Genomic DNA, 18,842 nt, shown 5'->3' with positions numbered 1-18,842 from the left:
ACTTGCGCAAATGCAGGCAGGGGGCCCTCCCCTCCGGACCTAAAGGGACAGATGCCCAATGGCTTCCACCAGGCCCTAGCTTCTGACCCCAACCCAGACAATCTCCGAAGTTCAATGATGGAACACGATGGGTTATGGTACCACAATGGCAAAATGCCTCACTCCGGGACTCCTCAAGCCCCTAGAGCTACACAGCAGGCCCTGGGAAGTAATATTCATGGATTTTATCACAGACCTTCCGCCCAGTTCAGGGAAAATGGTGATCTGGGTGGTGGTGGATCTGTCCTCAAAACAGGTGCACTTTGTTCCCTGCGCATCCCTGCCCAGCACCCAGCATCTGGCAAAATTGTTCATACAACATGTGCTGAGATTGCACGCCTTTGCAGACAAGATTAGTGATGGGGCAGCCAGTTCATTGCCAACGCCCTTCTCTCGCCACAATGGAGAAGCGGGAAGAGAGCACCCTTTTAGCGACCAAGAGGACGAGGGGGACGAGTATGTGAGCGACATCAGGGAAGACCTCGTTGCCATGGGCTCCCTCGGCCTCGACGGTTCCTCCGGGATGTCGAAAGCGTTGGGAAGCTTCAGCCCAGCCCCCGCGGAGTTTTTGGAGAAGCATGTCACCGAGCGGCAGCAGCTGTCCATATACGACAAACCCACCGGGGACGAATATTGGCCTGAAGGGCTCCCCAAAGGAGTTCCAGACTACGGAAACGGAACGGCGCTCGAGGTCCTGGAACTCCGGGATCAAATGAGTTGCGTGGGAGTTTGGCTACATTTGGTGGCCGGAGAATTGGGGCCGGAGTCCCAGAGAGTGGCACGTCTCCTGCTCAGAGATTTGCAGGCTACCTCCGGTCGACCTGGAGTGAAGCCGCCCCCTGCACTCAAGGCTCCGGCTACTTGCGGAGAGCAGATGGCGGCGGCAGGAACCTCTGGAGCGGGGACGGGAGCTGGCACCGGTGGAGCCGGAGGAGCCATGGGATCGTCGGCGTCAGAGGACGAAGAGCAACAAGATGCTGACTTAGGAGCAGGAGCGGCCGGGGGCTGGCCGGAACCCCAGCCTGACGGGCAAGATGGCGGGGATCAAGACGGCGACCAAGGAGACAGCAACGGTGGCCAAGGTGGCGGTGACGGAGGCCAAGGAGCCGGGGACAGCGACGGAGGCGCAGGAGCTGGCAGGCTTGGAGCCAGTGTCGGGAGAGGGTGAAGGCGCCGGGGCGCACGCCCCGGACCACGCGCGCCCGACCACGACTGGGTGAACGCACCGTCAGGAAGTTTGCTGCCACAGCTGAGGGGAGCAGAGATTAGGCGACTCTATCGTTTCAATACTTGCTTCACCGGGGACCCTGGAACCTCCCCGGGCTTCCTCGTCCACCTCCAGGCGTATATGATGGACGTGGGCTTCACCTTCCAAGAAGACGTGGATCGTATTCGCTTCGTGGGAGACTGCATGGATGGAGAGGCGGCCAAGTAGTTCATCGACCTTTACTGCTACAACCCCACGGCGGTGCGGAGCTATGACCGGTTCATGCGAGCCATGCGTGAGATGTTCATGGACCCGTTCGAACGTGAGACAGGGTGCGCATTAAGAAGGGATATGAGTATTTGACTGCTTTTAACACGCCCCTTGGACAGTTTGTATATACTGTCATGCCATTCGGCCTCGCCAGTGCTCCGGGCGTGTTCATGAATATGATTAATGAGATTATGCATGATTTATTGTACAGGGGGGTCCTGGTTTACATTGATGATATTTTGGTGTATTCAGACAATCTAACTGAACACGTGTCGCTAGTACGGTAGGTGCTTCAAAGGCTGCGAAAGCACCAGTTGTTTGCCAAACTGTCCAATTGCGAATTCCACCAGGATGCTGTGGAGTTCCTGGGGTTCAGGGTATCGGGCAAGGGGATTGAAATGGACCCTGGCAAAGTCCAGGACTTGTTGGCGTGGGAACCCTCGAAAACGCGCAAACAGCTCCAAAGTTTCTTAGGGTTCGCCATTTTCTACAGAACCTTCATCTCCAATTTTGCTAAGGTCGCCTTGCCCCTGACCGACCTGTTAAAGACCAAGGAAGGCGTCAAAGCTGCAGTGCGGCCGGGCGCACCCCTAAGGTCGACGCCGGCATGCCAAACAGCGTTCAACCACCTGAAAGCTCTGTTCACTTCAGAGCCAGTTCTCGCGCACGCAAACTCCTCGAAGCAATTCACGGTGCAAGTAGATTCCTCGGATGTAGGGATGGGGGCGGTGATTCTCCAAGAGGGAGGGGGACGGCAAGCTGCACCCAATCGCTTATTTGTTAAAAAAGTTCTCTGGCTCAGAAAGAAATTGGGCAATTTGGGAAAAAGAGGCAGCTGCTGTCAAACTGGCGCTTGCCACCTGGAGACACTGGTTGGAAGGGGTAGCTCCCCCTTTCGTTGTATGGACGGACCATAAGAACTTGCAGGCACTCAAGCAGCCCCACTCGCTTTCCGCCAAGCAAATGAGGTGGGCGGAGTTTTTCTCCCTGTTCAACTTTACTCTCAAACATCTGCTGGGGAAAATGAATTTTTTGGCTGACGCACTCTCGCGCCTCCCCCAGTATGACAGTAAAAGAGACCCATTGGTGGACACGGTGTTCACACCCTCCCAACTCGGGCTGATGGTCATGACCCATAGCAAAGCAAAGGGGGGCGGATAATTCCCAGGGAGTTGGGTCCAGAAGGACGTTCCAACCGACACTGAATTTCTGTCGCTACGCCCCTCTCTTGAAGAAAAGGGGGCATGTTTCTAAAAGACAACCGCTTGTACGTTCCCTTGTGTGCCAGGAAAGAGGTTTTGAAATTGTGCCATGACTCTAAGCCCGCTGGTCATTTTGGTTTCGTAAAGACACTCTACCTAGCTCGGCGGCACTATTGGTGGCCCTCTCTGCGGAGAGATGTAGACTTACATACAGGGGTGCCCCGTTTGTCTGACCTCCAAGCCTATGGGGGGTAAGAGGAAGGGCTTGCTGCAGCCACTGCCCACCCCCTCTCGGCCCTGGTCGGATGTCACCATGGACTTTATCACGGATTTGCCATGTATCACGGATTTGCCGTGTAAAAGTGTAATTTGGGAGGTGGTAGACGCTTTTTCCAAGCAAGTCCATTTTGTTCTGTGCACAGGGATGCCCTTGGCTGTGAAGCTGGCCTCCCTGTTTGTCAACCACATATACCGGCTACATGGAATCCCTAGTAGACTGCTCATGGATCAGGGCCCACAGTTTGTTGCCAAGTTCTGGCGGGAGCTCTTGAGACTGCTGGGAGTAGAGCAGGCTCTCACCTCTGGTTACCATCCTGAAACGAATGGGCAAACTGAGAGGGTGAACCAGATACTAGAACAGTACCTCTGCTGTTTTATCAACCATCAACAAAATGACTGGGTGTCCCTACTCCCGTTGGCTGAATTTGCCTATAACAACGGGGTACATGCTTCGACTGGTGTATCCCCATTCAAAGCCGTCTATGTGGCGGATCTCTTAGCTGTGCCCACCTGGGAAATTTCTTCCCCCTATGACCCTGATGTGCAGATGTGGGCTGGTGGAATCTCCAGAGCCTGGCCAGAGATAGTGAAGTGCTTGGAGGAAGCTAAGCAGGCCTACAAGGCTCAGGCTGACAAGAAACGAGTGGCAAACCCGGCCTGGGCTGTGGGGGACCTTGCTTACTTATGCACGATAAACCTGCAGTGCCAACAACCCTCCCGCAAAATAGGGGCCAAGTTTGTGGGCCCTTTCCGAGTGACCAGACTGACAAATGCTGTAACGGTGGAACTTGCCTTACCAAAGACTTATAGAAATGTACACCCCGTTTTTCATTCCAGCTTGCTGAAACGTGCCCCGCCTTCGAATGCCTGGCACCCTCCCTTGTCTGCGCCTGTGCCTGTGTTCATCGACAAGGACACCCACTACGAAGTCGACAAGATTCTGGACTCTCGTTGGCATAAAGGCAAACTGCAGTACTTGATTGAATGGAAGGATTTCCCTATGGGGGATAGGGAGTGGGTTGGTGCCTCTGACATCAAGGCACCCAGACTCCTTCGTGCGTTCCACCAGGAATTCCCTATGTGCCCTAGGCCCAGGGACAATGGGTGAGGGGAAGTTGTTTTTGGGTTGGAGGAATGTCAGGATCAGTGCCTGGTCTCTTCCATGAATTGTCCATGAACAGGAGTTACCCCATCTTGTCTGTATTTCACTTTTCTTTTTCCTGGCTTTCCATGTAACCCAAGCCTATTCTCTGTTCCCATGTTATCATGCTTTGTAGTGCTCGCTCTGAATTGTTTGTGCTTTGATCCCTGCCCGCTCGCTCTGCATTTTGTAACAGCAACATTGTATCTTGTCACTAGGCGCCGGCCAGTCCAAGGACGTGCGAATTGTAGCACCTCTGGCAGGATGCCTTGGGTGGCACCTGTGCAAGAGGGCACCCCTCCCCTTGGGAACATTCAAGTTTTGGGTGGGAGAATTGTATTGAAAAGGGCTTGCAATTCTATTGTGGGGTAGATTTGACTTCTTGAGTTTTAGTGACTAGAGTAAACTTTCATTAAAGCTTTCTTATTATAGAAGTTTTGTTGTGAGTTCTTTTAGCGCTTGACAGGCTGGTGTCACCTGGGCTCTGAGCATTGCCTATGATTCGGCCAGAAATGGGCAAACAGAATGGGTTAACCAGGATGAAATATGTTGAACAACACAGGCCCCAGGACAGATCCCTGGGGCACTCCACTTGTCACTCTTCTCCAAAAAGGATGCTGAACCATTAACAAGTACCCTTTGGGTATGATCTGCCAACTAGTTATCAATCCACCTGACAGAATTAGGATCCATACCGCGTTTTACCAACTTGTCAACAAGAATATCATGTGGAACCTTATCAAAAGCTTTACTAGGCTAGATCAAGAGCCTCTTGTGGCGCAGAGTGGTAAGGCAGCCGCCTGAAAGCTTTGCCCATGAGGCTGGGAGTTCAATCCCAGCAGCCGGCTCAAGGTTGACTCAGCCTTCCATCCTTCCGAGGTAGGTAAAATGAGTACCCAGCTTGCTGGGGGGGTAAACGGTAATGACTGGCGAAGGCACTGGCAAACCACCCTGTATTGAGTCTGCCATGAAAACGCTGGAGGGCGTCACCCCAAGGGTCAGACATGACTCGGTGCTTGCACAGGGGATACCTTTACCTTTACCTTTAGGCTAGATCAGTGCTGGTCTTCTTTACATTTGCTGTCTAGAATAGCTAGAATTGACATCTTGCCCAACACTTTTGCTGATCATAATCCTCCATGGATGGAGTTTTCATATAAGAGAATAGGAAGATGAAGATGGAAAATGAATAACTTCACCCTAGAGGACTCAAGGATTTTGAAAAAATGTGAATTAGATCTGCAATAATTTTTCCAATTGAACGATACTCCAGAAGTATCGTTAGCAACAGTATGGGATGCAAGTAAGGCTTTTATGAGAGGCATCTTATCACATGCTAATGCCAAGAGGACAAAAAGGAAAAAAGAAGAATTAGATCAAATCTTAGGAACTCTTAAAAAGCTAGAACAAGAACATCAAGTACGGCAAACAAGGAAGACAACTAAACAGATAAGACTGCTTAGACTACAGAGGGACAGCATCGAAGCAGAAGATCTGAGGAAAAAACAGGAGTTCTTGAAACAAAAAGAATTTGAATGGGGGGACAAACCAGGTAGATGGCTGGCTCAAAAGTTAAGAGTGAAAGCTCAAAAGCAATATATAAACAAATTAAAAATAGAAGGGAAAGAGCATGTGACTGAGTCAGAAATTCAGCATTGTCTCACTAAATTCTTTCAACAACTGTATCAGGAGTGCAGAATTTTGATGGATAATGCAACATTTTGTAATGGAATACCTATAAAATATATCACAGAAAATCATAAAAACATACTGAATCAGAATATAACAATGCAAATAATAAACAATGCAATATCATCAACAAAATCTCAAAAGGCGCCAGGGCCAGATGGATTGTCATCTATAAACTACAAGAAGCTTTCACATGTGATCTCCCCTGTATTATTACAATTGATAACTGAGGTTATCGAAAAACAACATAAGATACAAATAGCTAAGGAGAGAAGGGAAGTGAAAGGCAAGGGAGAAAGAGAAAGATACACCCAATTGAATGCAGAATTCCAGAGAAAAGCTAGAAGAGATAAGAATGCCTTCTTAAATGAACAGTGCAAACAAATGGAAGAAAACAACAGAATGGGGAGGACCAGAGATCTTTTCAAGAAAATTGGAGATATGAAGAGAACGTTTCATGCAAAGTTGGGTATGATAAGGGACCAAAATGGTAGGGACCTCACAGAAGCAGAAGAGATTAAACAAAGGTGGCAAAATTATACAGAACAACTATACAAGAGCGAGCTTAACATCCCTGATGACCACAGTGGGGTAGTTACTGACCTGGAGCCAGACATCCTGGAATGTGAAGTCAAATGGGCCTTAGGAAGTCTGAGCAACAATTAAGCTAGTGGTGGTGACAGCATTCCAGTTGAACTATTCAAAATCTTAAAGGACGATGCAGTAAAAGTGCTACACTCAATATGCCAGCAAATTTGGAAAACTCAACAATGGCCACAGGATTGGAAAAGGTCAGTTTACATTCCAATCCCAAAGAAGGGCAATGCCAAAGAATGTTCAAACTACCGCACCATTGCACTAATTTCTCATGCTAGCAAAGTTATGCTCAAAATCCTACAAGCTAGGCTCCAGCAATATGTGGACCGAGAACTTCCAGAAGTACAGGCAGGATTTCGAAGAGGCAGAGGAACTAGAGATCAAATTGCCAACATACGCTGGATCATGGAGAAAGCTAGGGAGTACCAGAAGAACATCTACTTCTGCTTCATTGACTATGCTAAAGCCTTTGATTGTGTGGAGCACAACAAATTGTGGCAAGTTCTTAAAGAGATGGGAATACCAGAGCATCTTATTTGTCTCTTGAGAAATTTATATGCAGGTCAAGAAGCAACAGTGAGAACTGAACATGGAACCACTGACTGGTTCAAAATTGAGAAAGGAGTTCGGCAAGGCTGTATACTGTCGCCTTGCCTATTTAACTTGTATGCAGAGCACATCATGAGAAATGCGGGATTAGAGGAGTCACAAATTGGGATCAAGATTGCAGGGAGAAATATCAACAACCTCAGATATGCAGATGATACCACTCTAATGGCAGAAAGTGAAGAGGAACTAAAGAGCCTGTTGATGCGGGTGAAGGAGGAGAGTGCAAAAGTTGGCTTGAAACTCAACATCAAGAAAACAAAGATAATGGCATCCGGCCCTCTCCATTCCTGGCAAATAGATGGGGAAGAAATGGAGATAGTGATAGATTTTATTTTCCTGGGCTCCAAGATCACTGCAGATGGGGACTGCAGCAAAGAAATTAAAAGACGTTTGCTCCTGGGGAGGAAAGCTATGGCAAATCTAGACAGCATCCTAAAAAGCAGAGACATCACCCTGCCAACAAAAGTGCGTTTAGTCAAGGCTATGGTCTTCCCAGTTGCAATGTATGGCTGCGAAAGTTGGACCATAAGGAAGGCCAAGCGTCAAAGAATTGAGGCTTTTGAACTCTGGTGCTATAGAAGACTCTTGCGAGTCCCTTGGACTGCAAGGCGAACAAACCGGTCAGTCCTAGAGGAGATCAACCCTGACTGCTCTTTAGAAGGCCAGATCCTGAAGATGAAACTCAAATACTTTGGCCACCTCATGAGAAGGAAGGACTCCCTGGAGAAGAGCCTAATGCTGGGAGCGATCGAGGGCAAAAGAAAAAGGGGACGACAGAGAATGAGGTGGCTGGATGGAGTCACTGAAGCAGTCGGTGTGAACTTAAATGGACGCCGGGGATTGGTCGAGGACAGGAAGGCCTGGAGGATCATTGTCCATGGGGTCGCAATGGGTCGGACACGACTTCGCACATAACAACAACAACAATGGAGACTTTAAGAAAAATGGACTGTGGCGACACCTTCTTAAATCTAGTGGCGAAGATATATTCCCAGCAAGAAGCGAGAATACTTGCAAATGGCATGTGACAGAAAATAGCATAGAAATTAAAAAAAGGAAAAATGCAGGGATGTCCATTATCACCGCTGCTTTTTAATTTGATTCTGGAAATGCTAGCCACTAAAATACGCTTCTGCAATAGCATTAACGGATTGAAAGTAGGAAAAGAAGAATTTAAGCTAAAGTGCTACACAGATGACGGAGTATGTGTGCTAATGAATCCCCTGACTTCCATTCCGGCACTTTTTGATTTACTAAATCTATTTGGTCAGCATGATGGATATATAAGATTAATAAGCTCAAAACTAAAATATTCTTACAGGGGATGTAGAAATCAGAAGAATGTTATATTAATCAAACTACAGGATGCGAAGTGAATCTGAAAGTGATAAAATATCTGAGAGTGTACTTAGATAAAGATCTAACAGACCTAACAAAGAACAACTACCAAAGAATATGGAAAATAATTCAAAAAGATCTTCAACAATGGTCAAGAATGAGGATCTCATGGTCCGCACTCATAGCAGTATTAAAAATGAATGTACTTCCAAAAATAAACTTTCTATTTCAAACTTTACCTATCATGCTTGAGGATAGATTATTGAATAAATGGCAAGCAAAATTGTTTGGGCTTACAAGAAACACAGAGTATCAGCTAGAGTGTTACAAGATGAGAAGAAGTGGGGAGGACAGGCTCTGCCAAATCTGAAATTATATTTGCACTCCGCTATGTTGGTCATACTGATGGATTGGATGATAGACCCAATGGTAAGAGACTTAGTAATAGAAAGAGAGAATCAAGGGATAGGGTTGCATGAAATTCTTTGGCCATCTTATTGGAAAAAAGAAAAGTTGAAGATAAAGAAAAACCTCTGGAGCTACGGTGCCATCAAGATATGGCAAAGATACAGGAAAAGACTTTCTCCAACACCTTCCTTATTAAAATCACCAATAGAGGTGTATTTTACATCACAACAGCAAGCAAGGATCACATGCCTAAAGTATAAAGATATCCTAACTAATACAAGAAAACTTAAAGAACTGTCAACTATAAACCAAGGAATTCCAATAAAGTGGTTGGAATATAACCAACTAAAAATCTAGATTCAAACCAGACTTTGAAACACGAGAAGGTACAAAGGGGGAGGAATTGATCATACAGCAAAAGTCTCATTTAGAAGGTCATATTTATAAAATATTATTGAAATACAAAACAGAAATAGAAACAGTCAAAAACTGCATGGCTAAATGGATGAGGAACTTTGAAAACATGGTGCCATTAGACACATGGGAAGAGATGTGGAAAAAGGTGAACAAACGTACGAGAAGTCAAGCCATCAGAGAGAAGTGGTACAAAATGTTCTATCGCTGGTATATAACACCTAAGATAATAGCAAAGATGTCTAAAGGAAGCAGCGATAGATGCTGGAAATGTCAAGAGAAAATAGGATCCTTTTTCCACATGTGGTGGAAGTGTCCCACAGTACAGAAGCTCTGGTCTAAGATTCACATGGAATTAGAAAAAATGTTAAACCTAAATTTTGCCATGAAACCAGAGCATTTTTTAAATTAAGTTTCTTCCCAGATAACATTCCTAAACAAATGGAATCACTGTTCTTTTATGCCACGACGGCGGCCCGACTAGTAATAGCTAAAAGATGGAAACAAAAGGAGATTCCCACAAATGAAATGTGGTTGGAAAAATTAACTGAGATGGCCAGAAGGGATAGATTAATGCTGTTCTTGATCGTTTTGACAATGAATAACAATAATACATTTTGCTGATATTATGTTAGTATTATTACTATGTTGATGTTACGTTTAATCTAGTTGCACCAGAAGATTTATGTTTTGGAAGTAGTTATATGAATTCAATTGCTAAGAACTTAATATGTAATTACAATGGAACAAATAAAATTTTCTTTAAAAAAAAAGCTTTACTGAAATCCAGATAAACTATGTCCACTGCATTCCCCTGATCCAGCAAGGTAGTCAATTTCTCAAAAAAAGAGATAAGGTTGGTCTGACATGACTTGTTCTTGCAAAACCCATGCTGAGTCCTAGAAATCATAGCTCTCTGTTTCATCTGCTCAAGGACCAACGGTTTGATGATTTGCCATGGCCTGGCAGAGACTGGAAGTGGTTGTAGGAGTCCTGTGGGTTTGCGTATAGAGTACTTAGCTTGCTGGTAGGTTGGGCATGAAGCCACACATTGTTCTACGTTAGCACGGACCCATGGCCACTAGAAGTGGTGGGTTTACTATGCAGAGTGTCTTATACAGGTCTAATGTTCAGCAGCAAGGTTGTCATGGGAAAACTGAAGTGCTTGTTTCTGTAGATTTACGTCGGTAAACACTATGCAGTCCCAGTGGTAGAGCAGTTCTCCTTGAACATGGTTTATCTGGATGTTGGTGTGTGAGCCAGATTTGTGTCTGGATCCAGGGGTCTGCCCGCTGTTGCTCTTGTACCTGTTGGAGGAACTTGTGAGTATCGGGGATGGTAGAATCACTGCTGGGGGTAGGAGTGACTGGGGATGATCCAGGCTGGTATCTGGCAGGTACCGCAGTTGCCAGGACAAGGCATCTGTTCACTTGTTTTGACTCCCAGGAATGTACTGGATGTGGAAGTCAAAGCAGGAGGAGAAGAGTGCCCAACGAATCTGGCAGTGTTTCAGGCAGTCCGCTGTTTGCAAGTACTCCAATTTGTGATGCTCCTTCCGCACTTGGACTGACTGTTGGTGCCCCTTTGAGGTGGTGTTTCTAGGTCTCAAATACAGCTTTGATGGCCAGGAATTCCCTTTCCTAGATCGTGTAGTGGTGCTTGACAGAGCAAGTTGGTGGAAATAGTAAGCACATGGTCAGAAAGGATCCCCTGTAGGTCTGGCCGGAGCAGATTTGCACCAATAGCAGTGCAAGAAACAACTGTTTCCACAAGGAAAGGCCGATCTGGGCCAGGATGGATGACGAAGAGTTCCATGGAGAAGTGGTGCTTCAGCTTGTGGAATGCCTGAGAAGCAGCCTCATCCCTCTGGAAGGAGATGTTGGTGCTGAGAAGCTGGGTCAGGGGCTGGGCCAATGTGGCATATTCAGGCAGAAAGGTGTGGCAATAATTGGGAAAGCAAGGAACCGCTGCAACTGTTTGCGATTCCAGGGCTCTTTCCATTGCAGGGTGGCCTGCACCTTGTGCGGATCCATCTAGACTCCTTGAGGGGGTCAGCCCAGGAAGTCCATGGGAGTCTGGCTGAAAGAGCATTTGAAAAGTTTTGTGAAGAGGCAATGCTCCCTCAACTAAGGAAACGGTAGCTCCCAGAGCTATTCATGTCACATCCAAGGTGAACTGTTCAGAGTGCTTCTGGACCTGAAGGTTCATGGGTTTAGTCTCCCATCTGACCCAACCAGATTCCAGGAGCCATTCATTGATGAGTTCTACCTGAACAGGACTTCCTTTACCCTGCATAGGTGCATGGTTCTGTGCCTGAAAGAACTTATGCCCCAGGGTGTGTGCCAGCGTTGGTCTGGAAGCTGAAGGTGGACAGGTAGGAGCAGGTGGTTTAGTCATGGACTGGAGCCTCTGGGTCCTCCCAGGCAACCAGACCCATTGTCACCTGGGAGCGGGAGTTTCCCACCGGCACTGTGGTGGTTTTCTTTTTGGGTCACTGGCTTGCATAGTGATCCAATCCCCCACAGAAGAGACAGGTTTGTACACGTACTGGTCAATGAGGGCAGGCGTATTTCCGTCAAAGTTCTGTGCTAAGATTTGGCAGTATAGTCCCACACCGACTGACCCCCTTGCTTGAACTGCTGGATGCAGCATGCTGCGCGGGGCCCTTTCTGGGTGTTGTTGAAGGTGGCATCCATTCAAGCCTTGAACCACGTAGTCACCCAAGTCCGGAACTCCAGCCAGAAGTCGGGGGTAGCCCAGCTGGCAGCAGGACCGTTCAGCAGGCGGATCAAAAAGCTGACCTTGACTCGATCATTTGGAAAGTCGTGCCCATGAGTGCTGCTAAATAGTTCAACTTGGGCCAAGAAAGTAGGAAGGCCCTCCCTGCGGTTGTCAGAGTTCTCCGGCGCTTTTAGAGGCGCATGGCAGGCACCGCAGACCGTGGCAGCAGTGGGGGCTGGGGCGCCGCTGTGGGTTGTTAATGCAAGGCAGTCGTAGTGGCATCGAGTTGTTGCACCAGTGCTAACAGCGTCTGGTTTTGGGCCAGCAGGTCTGCCAGTGCTGCTTCCTTCCATGGTGGCTGCCCACTGTGCTGCCCTATCGGGCCACACCTACTTGGCCGGGTTGTTGTGCCGAGGCAGGGGGGTGCCAGCCAGAAACTAGAGTCCAGTCTGGGAGGTTGGGAGCCAGAGAGACAGTCCACACAGTAGGCAGGTGGGGAGCAGGGTCAAGGCGAGACGGGTTCAGGAGCCAGAGAACCAGTCAAAGCCAAACCAGAGTCAGAAGCCAGGGATGTAGTCAGGAGCCACGCAGTAGGTCTAGAGCGGGGAGCATAGTCAGACGTCAGGCCGACATCAGGAACCGGGAGTCAGTCAGGCAGAGTTTCACCACAGTCAATCAGAACTAGGAGTTGTCTGGGAAGACAGGCAGGGAATGCACATGCTGGACCCATGGAGGACCTTGCCTCCAGGCCCTTCTGAAACACAGCCATGCCGTGGGGCAGCCCTCAGCCACAGGGCTTGCAGCTGGTCTTAGTCCCTCAGCCAGAGGGCTTGCAGCTGGTCTTAGTCCCTCAGCCACAGGGCTTGCAGCTGGTCTTAGTCCCTCAGCCAGAGGGCTTGCAGCTGGTCTTAGTTCCTCAGCCAGAGGGCTTGCAGCTGGTCTTAGTTCCTCAGCCAGAGGGCTTGCAGCTGGTCTTAGTCCCTCAGCCACAGGGCTTGCAGCTGGTCTTAGTCCCTCAGCCAGTAGCTGGTCTTAGTCCCTCAGCCAGTAGCTGGTCTTAGTCCCTCAGCCACAGGGCTTGCAGCTGGTCTTAGTCCCTCAGCCAGTAGCTGGTCTTAGTCCCTCAGCCAGTAGCTGGTCTTAGTCCCTCAGCCACAGGGCTTGCAGCTGGTCTTAGTCCCTCAGCCACAGGGCTTGCAGCTGGTCTTAGTCCCTCAGCCAGTAGCTGGTCTTAGTCCCTCAGCCAGAGGGCTTGCAGCTGGTCTTAGTCCCTCAGCCAGTAGCTGGTCTTAGTCCCTCAGCCACAGGGCTTGCAGCTGGTCTTAGTCCCTCAGCCAGAGGGCTTGCAGCTGGTCTTAGTCCCTCAGCCACAGGGCTTGCAGCTGGTCTTAGTCCCTCAGCCAGAGGGCTTGCAGCTGGTCTTAGTCCCTCAGCCACAGGGCTTGCAGCTGGTCTTAGTCCCTCAGCCAGAGGGCTTGCAGCTGGTCTTAGTTCCTCAGCCAGAGGGCTTGCAGCTGGTCTTAGTTCCTCAGCCAGAGGGCTTGCAGCTGGTCTTAGTCCCTCAGCCACAGGGCTTGCAGCTGGTCTTAGTCCCTCAGCCAGTAGCTGGTCTTAGTCCCTCAGCCAGTAGCTGGTCTTAGTCCCTCAGCCACAGGGCTTGCAGCTGGTCTTAGTCCCTCAGCCAGTAGCTGGTCTTAGTCCCTCAGCCAGTAGCTGGTCTTAGTCCCTCAGCCACAGGGCTTGCAGCTGGTCTTAGTCCCTCAGCCACAGGGCTTGCAGCTGGTCTTAGTCCCTCAGCCAGTAGCTGGTCTTAGTCCCTCAGCCACAGGGCTTGCAGCTGGTCTTAGTCCACATCTGAAGAAGGAGGTACAGCTGAGCCCCATATACCCTGACAGCAAGCTGACAGGTGTGCCAATCTCCTGACAGCTGTCAGAGTACATCGCCTCATCTGATGCTGCCGTGTGGTACCCACTGGGGTCTTCACCTGGGACTGGCAATGTCGTTCCTACAATGAGTCTTCAAGGCTGATCAGCCCGGGTGCCAGTCTGGCTGGGTTACTTGGCTGGTCCCAATCCCCAACCTGATCTTCACTGGCCAGACCTCCAGGGGGTGCCTGAAGAGTGCTGGGCCCAGGCAGTGGATCAGGATCAGCTGTAACCTCTGGTGGCTCAGCCAGAGGTACAGCAGGGGACATGCCAAGTGGGCTATAAAAATATCATTATTATTACATTGAGACTCTTTCCTTATCTTCAGGTAGCTTGTTTTGGTTGCTTTAGCAAGGGGAAAGGGAAATCAGGGAAGTCTCAGGGGGGCAAGGTCCAGAGCTCCTAAGACACTTGGAAAGCCAGTTTGGTGTAGTGGTTAGGAGTGTGGACTTCTCATCTGGCATGCCAGGTTCGATTCTGCACTCCCCCACATGCAGCCAGCGGGGTGACCTTGGGCTCGCCACAGCACTGATAAAACTGTTCTGACCAAGCAGGAATATCAGGGCTCTCTCAGCCTCACCCACCTCACAGGGTGCCTGTTGTGGGGAGAGGAAAGGGAAGGCGACTGCAAGCCGCTTTGAGTCTTCTTCTGGTAGAGAAAAGCGGCATCTAAGAACCAACTCTTCTTCTTCAGTAATATCTGTGCTCTCTCAGCCTCATCTCCCTCACAGGTTGTCTGCTGTGGGGAGAGGAAAGGAAAGGGGATTGGAAGGCACTTTGAGACTCCTTCGGGTAGAGAAAAGCGGCATATAAGAACCAACTTTATTATTATTCCAAAAGGAAAGGGAGTAATCTGTCATCTTTCAATAGGGAGGGCTCTTCCCCATTCTCCAGAGCATTTGACACAGAATCCTACAGCGGCACTGTCAACTTTTTGCTGCTGGATGGCCTTCCATACAGTCATGGCTTAACTGAACTTGTGTCAGTCCATTTTTCCTTTTCATCCAGTTCATGCCATGCTGGCTCATTTCATATATAACATCTAACTGTAGTTGTGGGACTGCATAAGAAGAGGGATAAAAAGACAAAACTTCTCCAAAGCCATACAGGTTTGTTTCCTGTCATACATAAGTCTGCTTAACCAGGAGACGCCCCCCTTGCAGATGGTTCTGGGACTGAGGCATACTGTTCATGCCATCTCTTCACCCAGATGATCCTGGGCCTGTGGTGGTGAACAGATCTTGGGGTGGAGAACCCCTCCCCCCCAGTTGGCCATACATGGTTTGATCACACTCTTTCAGATTTAGAAGCACTTGCACACTACACATCTAGAATCTTAGATTATGATGCTGGAAAGCAGGGGAACTGTTTGGCTGTTTGTGTACATGATTCACGATATACAGCTAGAGATCCGGCTGTGTGCTGGTTCTTGATTTCACCAAATGCCACAAACCTGAATAAAGCTATGGTACTAGGAAATGAAAATCATTATCATAACCAGTGTTTAAAAAAGGAGAGAGCAACAAAAAAGGAATACAATATTTATTCCAACAAGATCAAAGGGAAATTTAAAGCATGGTATACAGAAAGATCAACATGGGATTAAGCATGACAAAATAAAGAAAAGATGGAACAATATGTTGAAGAACTATACAGAAGAGATGAAAGGATGACAAGATTCCTTCCAAGAAGTATCTTCTGAAGAAGAATCTGCAATTTTAGAAAGTGACGTGAAAGCTGTATTCAGATCAGGAGTAGATGGGATATCTGCTGAGCGTTTTCAAGCCACAGTGATGTCAATAAATATGCATAACAAAATAATGCCCCAAAGACTGCAAGCACTCCATTTGCATTTCAAAGATATCAAAGACTGCAGCAACTATGACCATTGAATTTATTTCTCACACAAGTAAAGTGATTTTCAAAATCTTATGTCAAAGGCTATTTCCATATACGGAATGATCAATACTAGGTTTTCAGCTGGTTTTGGCACTAGCAATCATATTGTAAATTTACACTGGTTGCTAAAGCATATGAAAGAATTTCAGAAGAAAATCAATTTGTTTCACAGATTACATAATTAACTCTGTGGAAGACAAAAAGATATGGACAGTTTTAAAGGAAATGGGCTTGCCACAATATCTGATTGTTTTGATGAACAACCTATACTCTGGACAAGAGGCTACTGTTACAGAATATGGATGGTTTCCAATTGGCAAAGGTGTCAGACAAGGTTGTGTTTACATCCTTACCTCTTCCGTCTCTGTGTAGAACACATTTTAAGGAAAACTGGATTAGATTTAGATGAAGGTGGAATGAAAGTTGGTGGAAGGTACATAACAATCTGAAATATGCAGATAATGCCACATTACTGGCAGAACAACAGGGAGGGAACACTTGAAATGACTAGTGATGAAGGACAATGCAGAGAGTGCTAAAGTGGGATTATAGCTGAATGTCAAGAAGACAGAAGTAATTACCACTGAGAAATTATACAATTTTAAGGTTGACAATTAAGAAATTGTTCAAGATTTTCTATTCCATGGTTCCTCCAATAACTGCAGTCTTGGAAGGAGATTTTGAGCTGAGACGGGGCGGGCAGCTATGAAGGGGCTGACAGGTGTGTTGCTGGTGCCCAAGTGGATTCCTGCCATTGTACCCCCAGGACGGCGCAGGGCTGTGACATTTGGGCAGGGAAGAAAGTTGACTCCTTTGAAATATGGCATTGCACAATATTGTTAAAGCTACTGTGGACCACCAAAGACAGCCGTGGGGTCAAACGAAGTCTCCATTCTCTTTTGGAGGCTAAAGTAACAGAACTTTGGTCACATCATGAGAAAATCGTCCACGCTGGGAGCCGGGAAGAGTGGAGGCGGCAAGAGAGGGACCCCGTGGGCTGGACGGAGCCCGCCAAGGCGGCCACAAGGCCGAGCCAAGCCGCTCAGGAGGGCGGGCCCGAGGCACAAGTGGCCGACGCACACGCACTTCAAGCGCTCTCCTCAGCACAACGCGGCGGCCCGACATCTCCCTCGGGCTCTTCAGGGGCCCCTCAGGGGCCGCCCAGGAAGACACGCCCGACGGAGGCAGCGCCGGGGAACAGCCAGCAGCCCTGCCGGCCCCGTCCGCCGAGCCCCGCTCCCCACAAGCGCTGCTCCTCGGCCCGCAGGGGCGCCCGCCAAGGCCCCGCTGCTGAGCGCAGCGCCAGCCACGAGAGCCTCGCAGCACGGGCGCCGGCCGCGGAGGGGGACGCTGGCGGGGGCCGGGGAGTCTGGCGCGCCCCCCCCTCCCGGAGCTGCACGGCCGCCCCGCCCGCTCCGCTCACCCTTCTCCGCCGCGCCGTCTTCTTCCGGGCTGGCCGGCCACACGCGCGCCTTGCAAGACACCCGCGGGAGCCGCCCCGCCCCGCCCCAGCTCCCTCCCTCCCTGCCTCCCGGCCGGCCTTAGCAGGGTCCGCGCCTGGAGAGCGGGCTGCGGCGGAAACGCGTGGTGCCGACGGGGAGTCCCTGGGAGCTGCCCCCCCCCCATCGCCCCGCGCTTATACCAGGAAGGCGAGCATCGCGCTTCCCAGGGAGATGTGCCCGAACGCTTTGTACTCGCCCAGCTGCGACAGAGGGGATGCAAAGGTTAGGGGGCTGCCCGAGCTGTCGCCATAACCTCCGAACCTCCTAGGCTACATATTTTATATCATGCCAGGCCTCCTGTTTAACTCTCCAGGCAATTCATAACCATAAGCTTATACCAAGAACAAAACTTGGGTTGGCCTTCAAAGTGCCCCTGGGTTTACACTTTATTTTGAGGACTATTTATTACATGAAAAACCAAATACACCAGTGTAGGAGGGGGGAGACTTGTCTTGGCATTAGTGTGTGCAAAAAAGATGGGTCAGCAGTGGGACTCAGTGGCTAAAAAGGCAAATGGGATTTGGGGCTGTATCAAACGGAGTATCGTGTCCAGATCACGGGAGGGGATGCTACCGCTTTACTCTGCTTTGGTTCGGCCTCTTTTGGAGTACTGTGTTCAGTTTTGGGCACCCCGGTTGAAAAGGGATGTTGCCAAATGGGAACGTGTCCAGAGGAGGGCTATGAAGATGGTGAGGGGTTTGGAGACCAAGACATATGAAGAAAGGTTGGGGGAGCTTGGTCTGTTTAGCCTAGAGAGGAGACAACTGAGAGGAGATCTGATAACCATCTTCAAGTATTTAAAAGGGTGCCATATGGAGGATGGAGCAGAGTTGTTCTCTCTTGTCCCAGAGGGACAGACCAGAACCAATGGGATGAAATTAATGCAAAAGAAATTCCATCTAAGCATCCGGAAGAAGTTCCTGACAGTCAGAGCGGTTTCTCGGGAGGTGGTGGGTTCTCCATCTTTGGAGAATAAAATGTGCAAAATACTAAAGTAGCAACATTCCTTTGGTTGTGCCCAGCTTCTGGTAGATTGCCAAAAAAAGAACATAACATGTATCAACAGGTTTTATTTCAAAGTTTATTGCATAGTATCCAGTTTATGTCTGTTTTCTTGGTATGACTGCATTCATAAGTAAAATCCAGGCAAAGGTATCACACTGCTGCTGACCAAGCAATACAAAACATATAAATATTCCCATTTCCTTTCTGTACTTCATAACCAACAGAGGTTTAAAACTTCTTTTTCTTCATTGCCTTCCAATTTCCCTCTTGCTCTGCAAGACTGCCAAAGAGTTGTTTCACTTTTCTTTTTCTTTCAGAATCCCTGAAAATAAATTCAAATAGAAATAAAGGCTCTGAAAGAATCAAATGACTGAAGATGCTTTCCATTCTCCATGACTGGTTTCGAGATGGTTCATGCTTACAGTGAGTAATGCAAGGAAATAATCCCAAGAGGCACAATGAAGCTAGATCACAGGTTGAGTGAACCACACTGCTGAGGGCTGGGAAACAGGGTTAATTCAAGACCCTCAAGGGAGGGTCATTTGCCAGCTACCATTTGAAAATGTTCGGGGAAGGGGAAGCCCACCACTCTGGACA

The 18,842-nt window shown here is 48.7% G+C and overlaps 2 protein-coding genes across 7 annotated transcripts in view; both read right to left on the bottom strand.

The window, feature by feature from the left end:
* The window catches only part of SLC75A1 (solute carrier family 75 member 1), a 90,913-nt gene extending 73,647 nt beyond the window's left edge, over nt 1–17,266 (bottom strand). For 4 of the 6 annotated variants that reach the window (XR_013225083.1, XM_077301737.1, XM_077301733.1 and 1 more), the window contains exon 1: nt 17,162–17,266. The gene's annotated coding sequence lies outside the window, so the exon portion shown is untranslated. Of the gene's footprint in view, nt 1–16,091; nt 16,112–17,161 lie in introns of those variants that run through there. The other 2 variants (XM_077301735.1, XM_077301734.1) reach the window with 2 other exon arrangements.
* Nucleotides 17,267–18,295: 1,029 nt separating this feature from the next.
* NOP14 (NOP14 nucleolar protein) overlaps nt 18,296–18,842 on the bottom strand; it is a 44,298-nt gene continuing 43,751 nt past the window's right edge. The window contains exon 18 of the mRNA XM_077301604.1: nt 18,296–18,567. Within this exon, the coding sequence (XP_077157719.1) occupies nt 18,474–18,567 (94 nt within the window). The 3' untranslated portion in view covers nt 18,296–18,473. The remainder of the gene's footprint in view (nt 18,568–18,842) is intronic.

This window comes from Paroedura picta, chromosome 10 (assembly GCF_049243985.1).
Source record: "Paroedura picta isolate Pp20150507F chromosome 10, Ppicta_v3.0, whole genome shotgun sequence".
Classification (NCBI taxonomy): Eukaryota; Metazoa; Chordata; class Lepidosauria; order Squamata; family Gekkonidae; genus Paroedura; species Paroedura picta.
The sequence above is the reverse complement of the archived record's forward strand: the minus strand, read 5'-3'. Positions and strand labels throughout refer to the sequence as shown.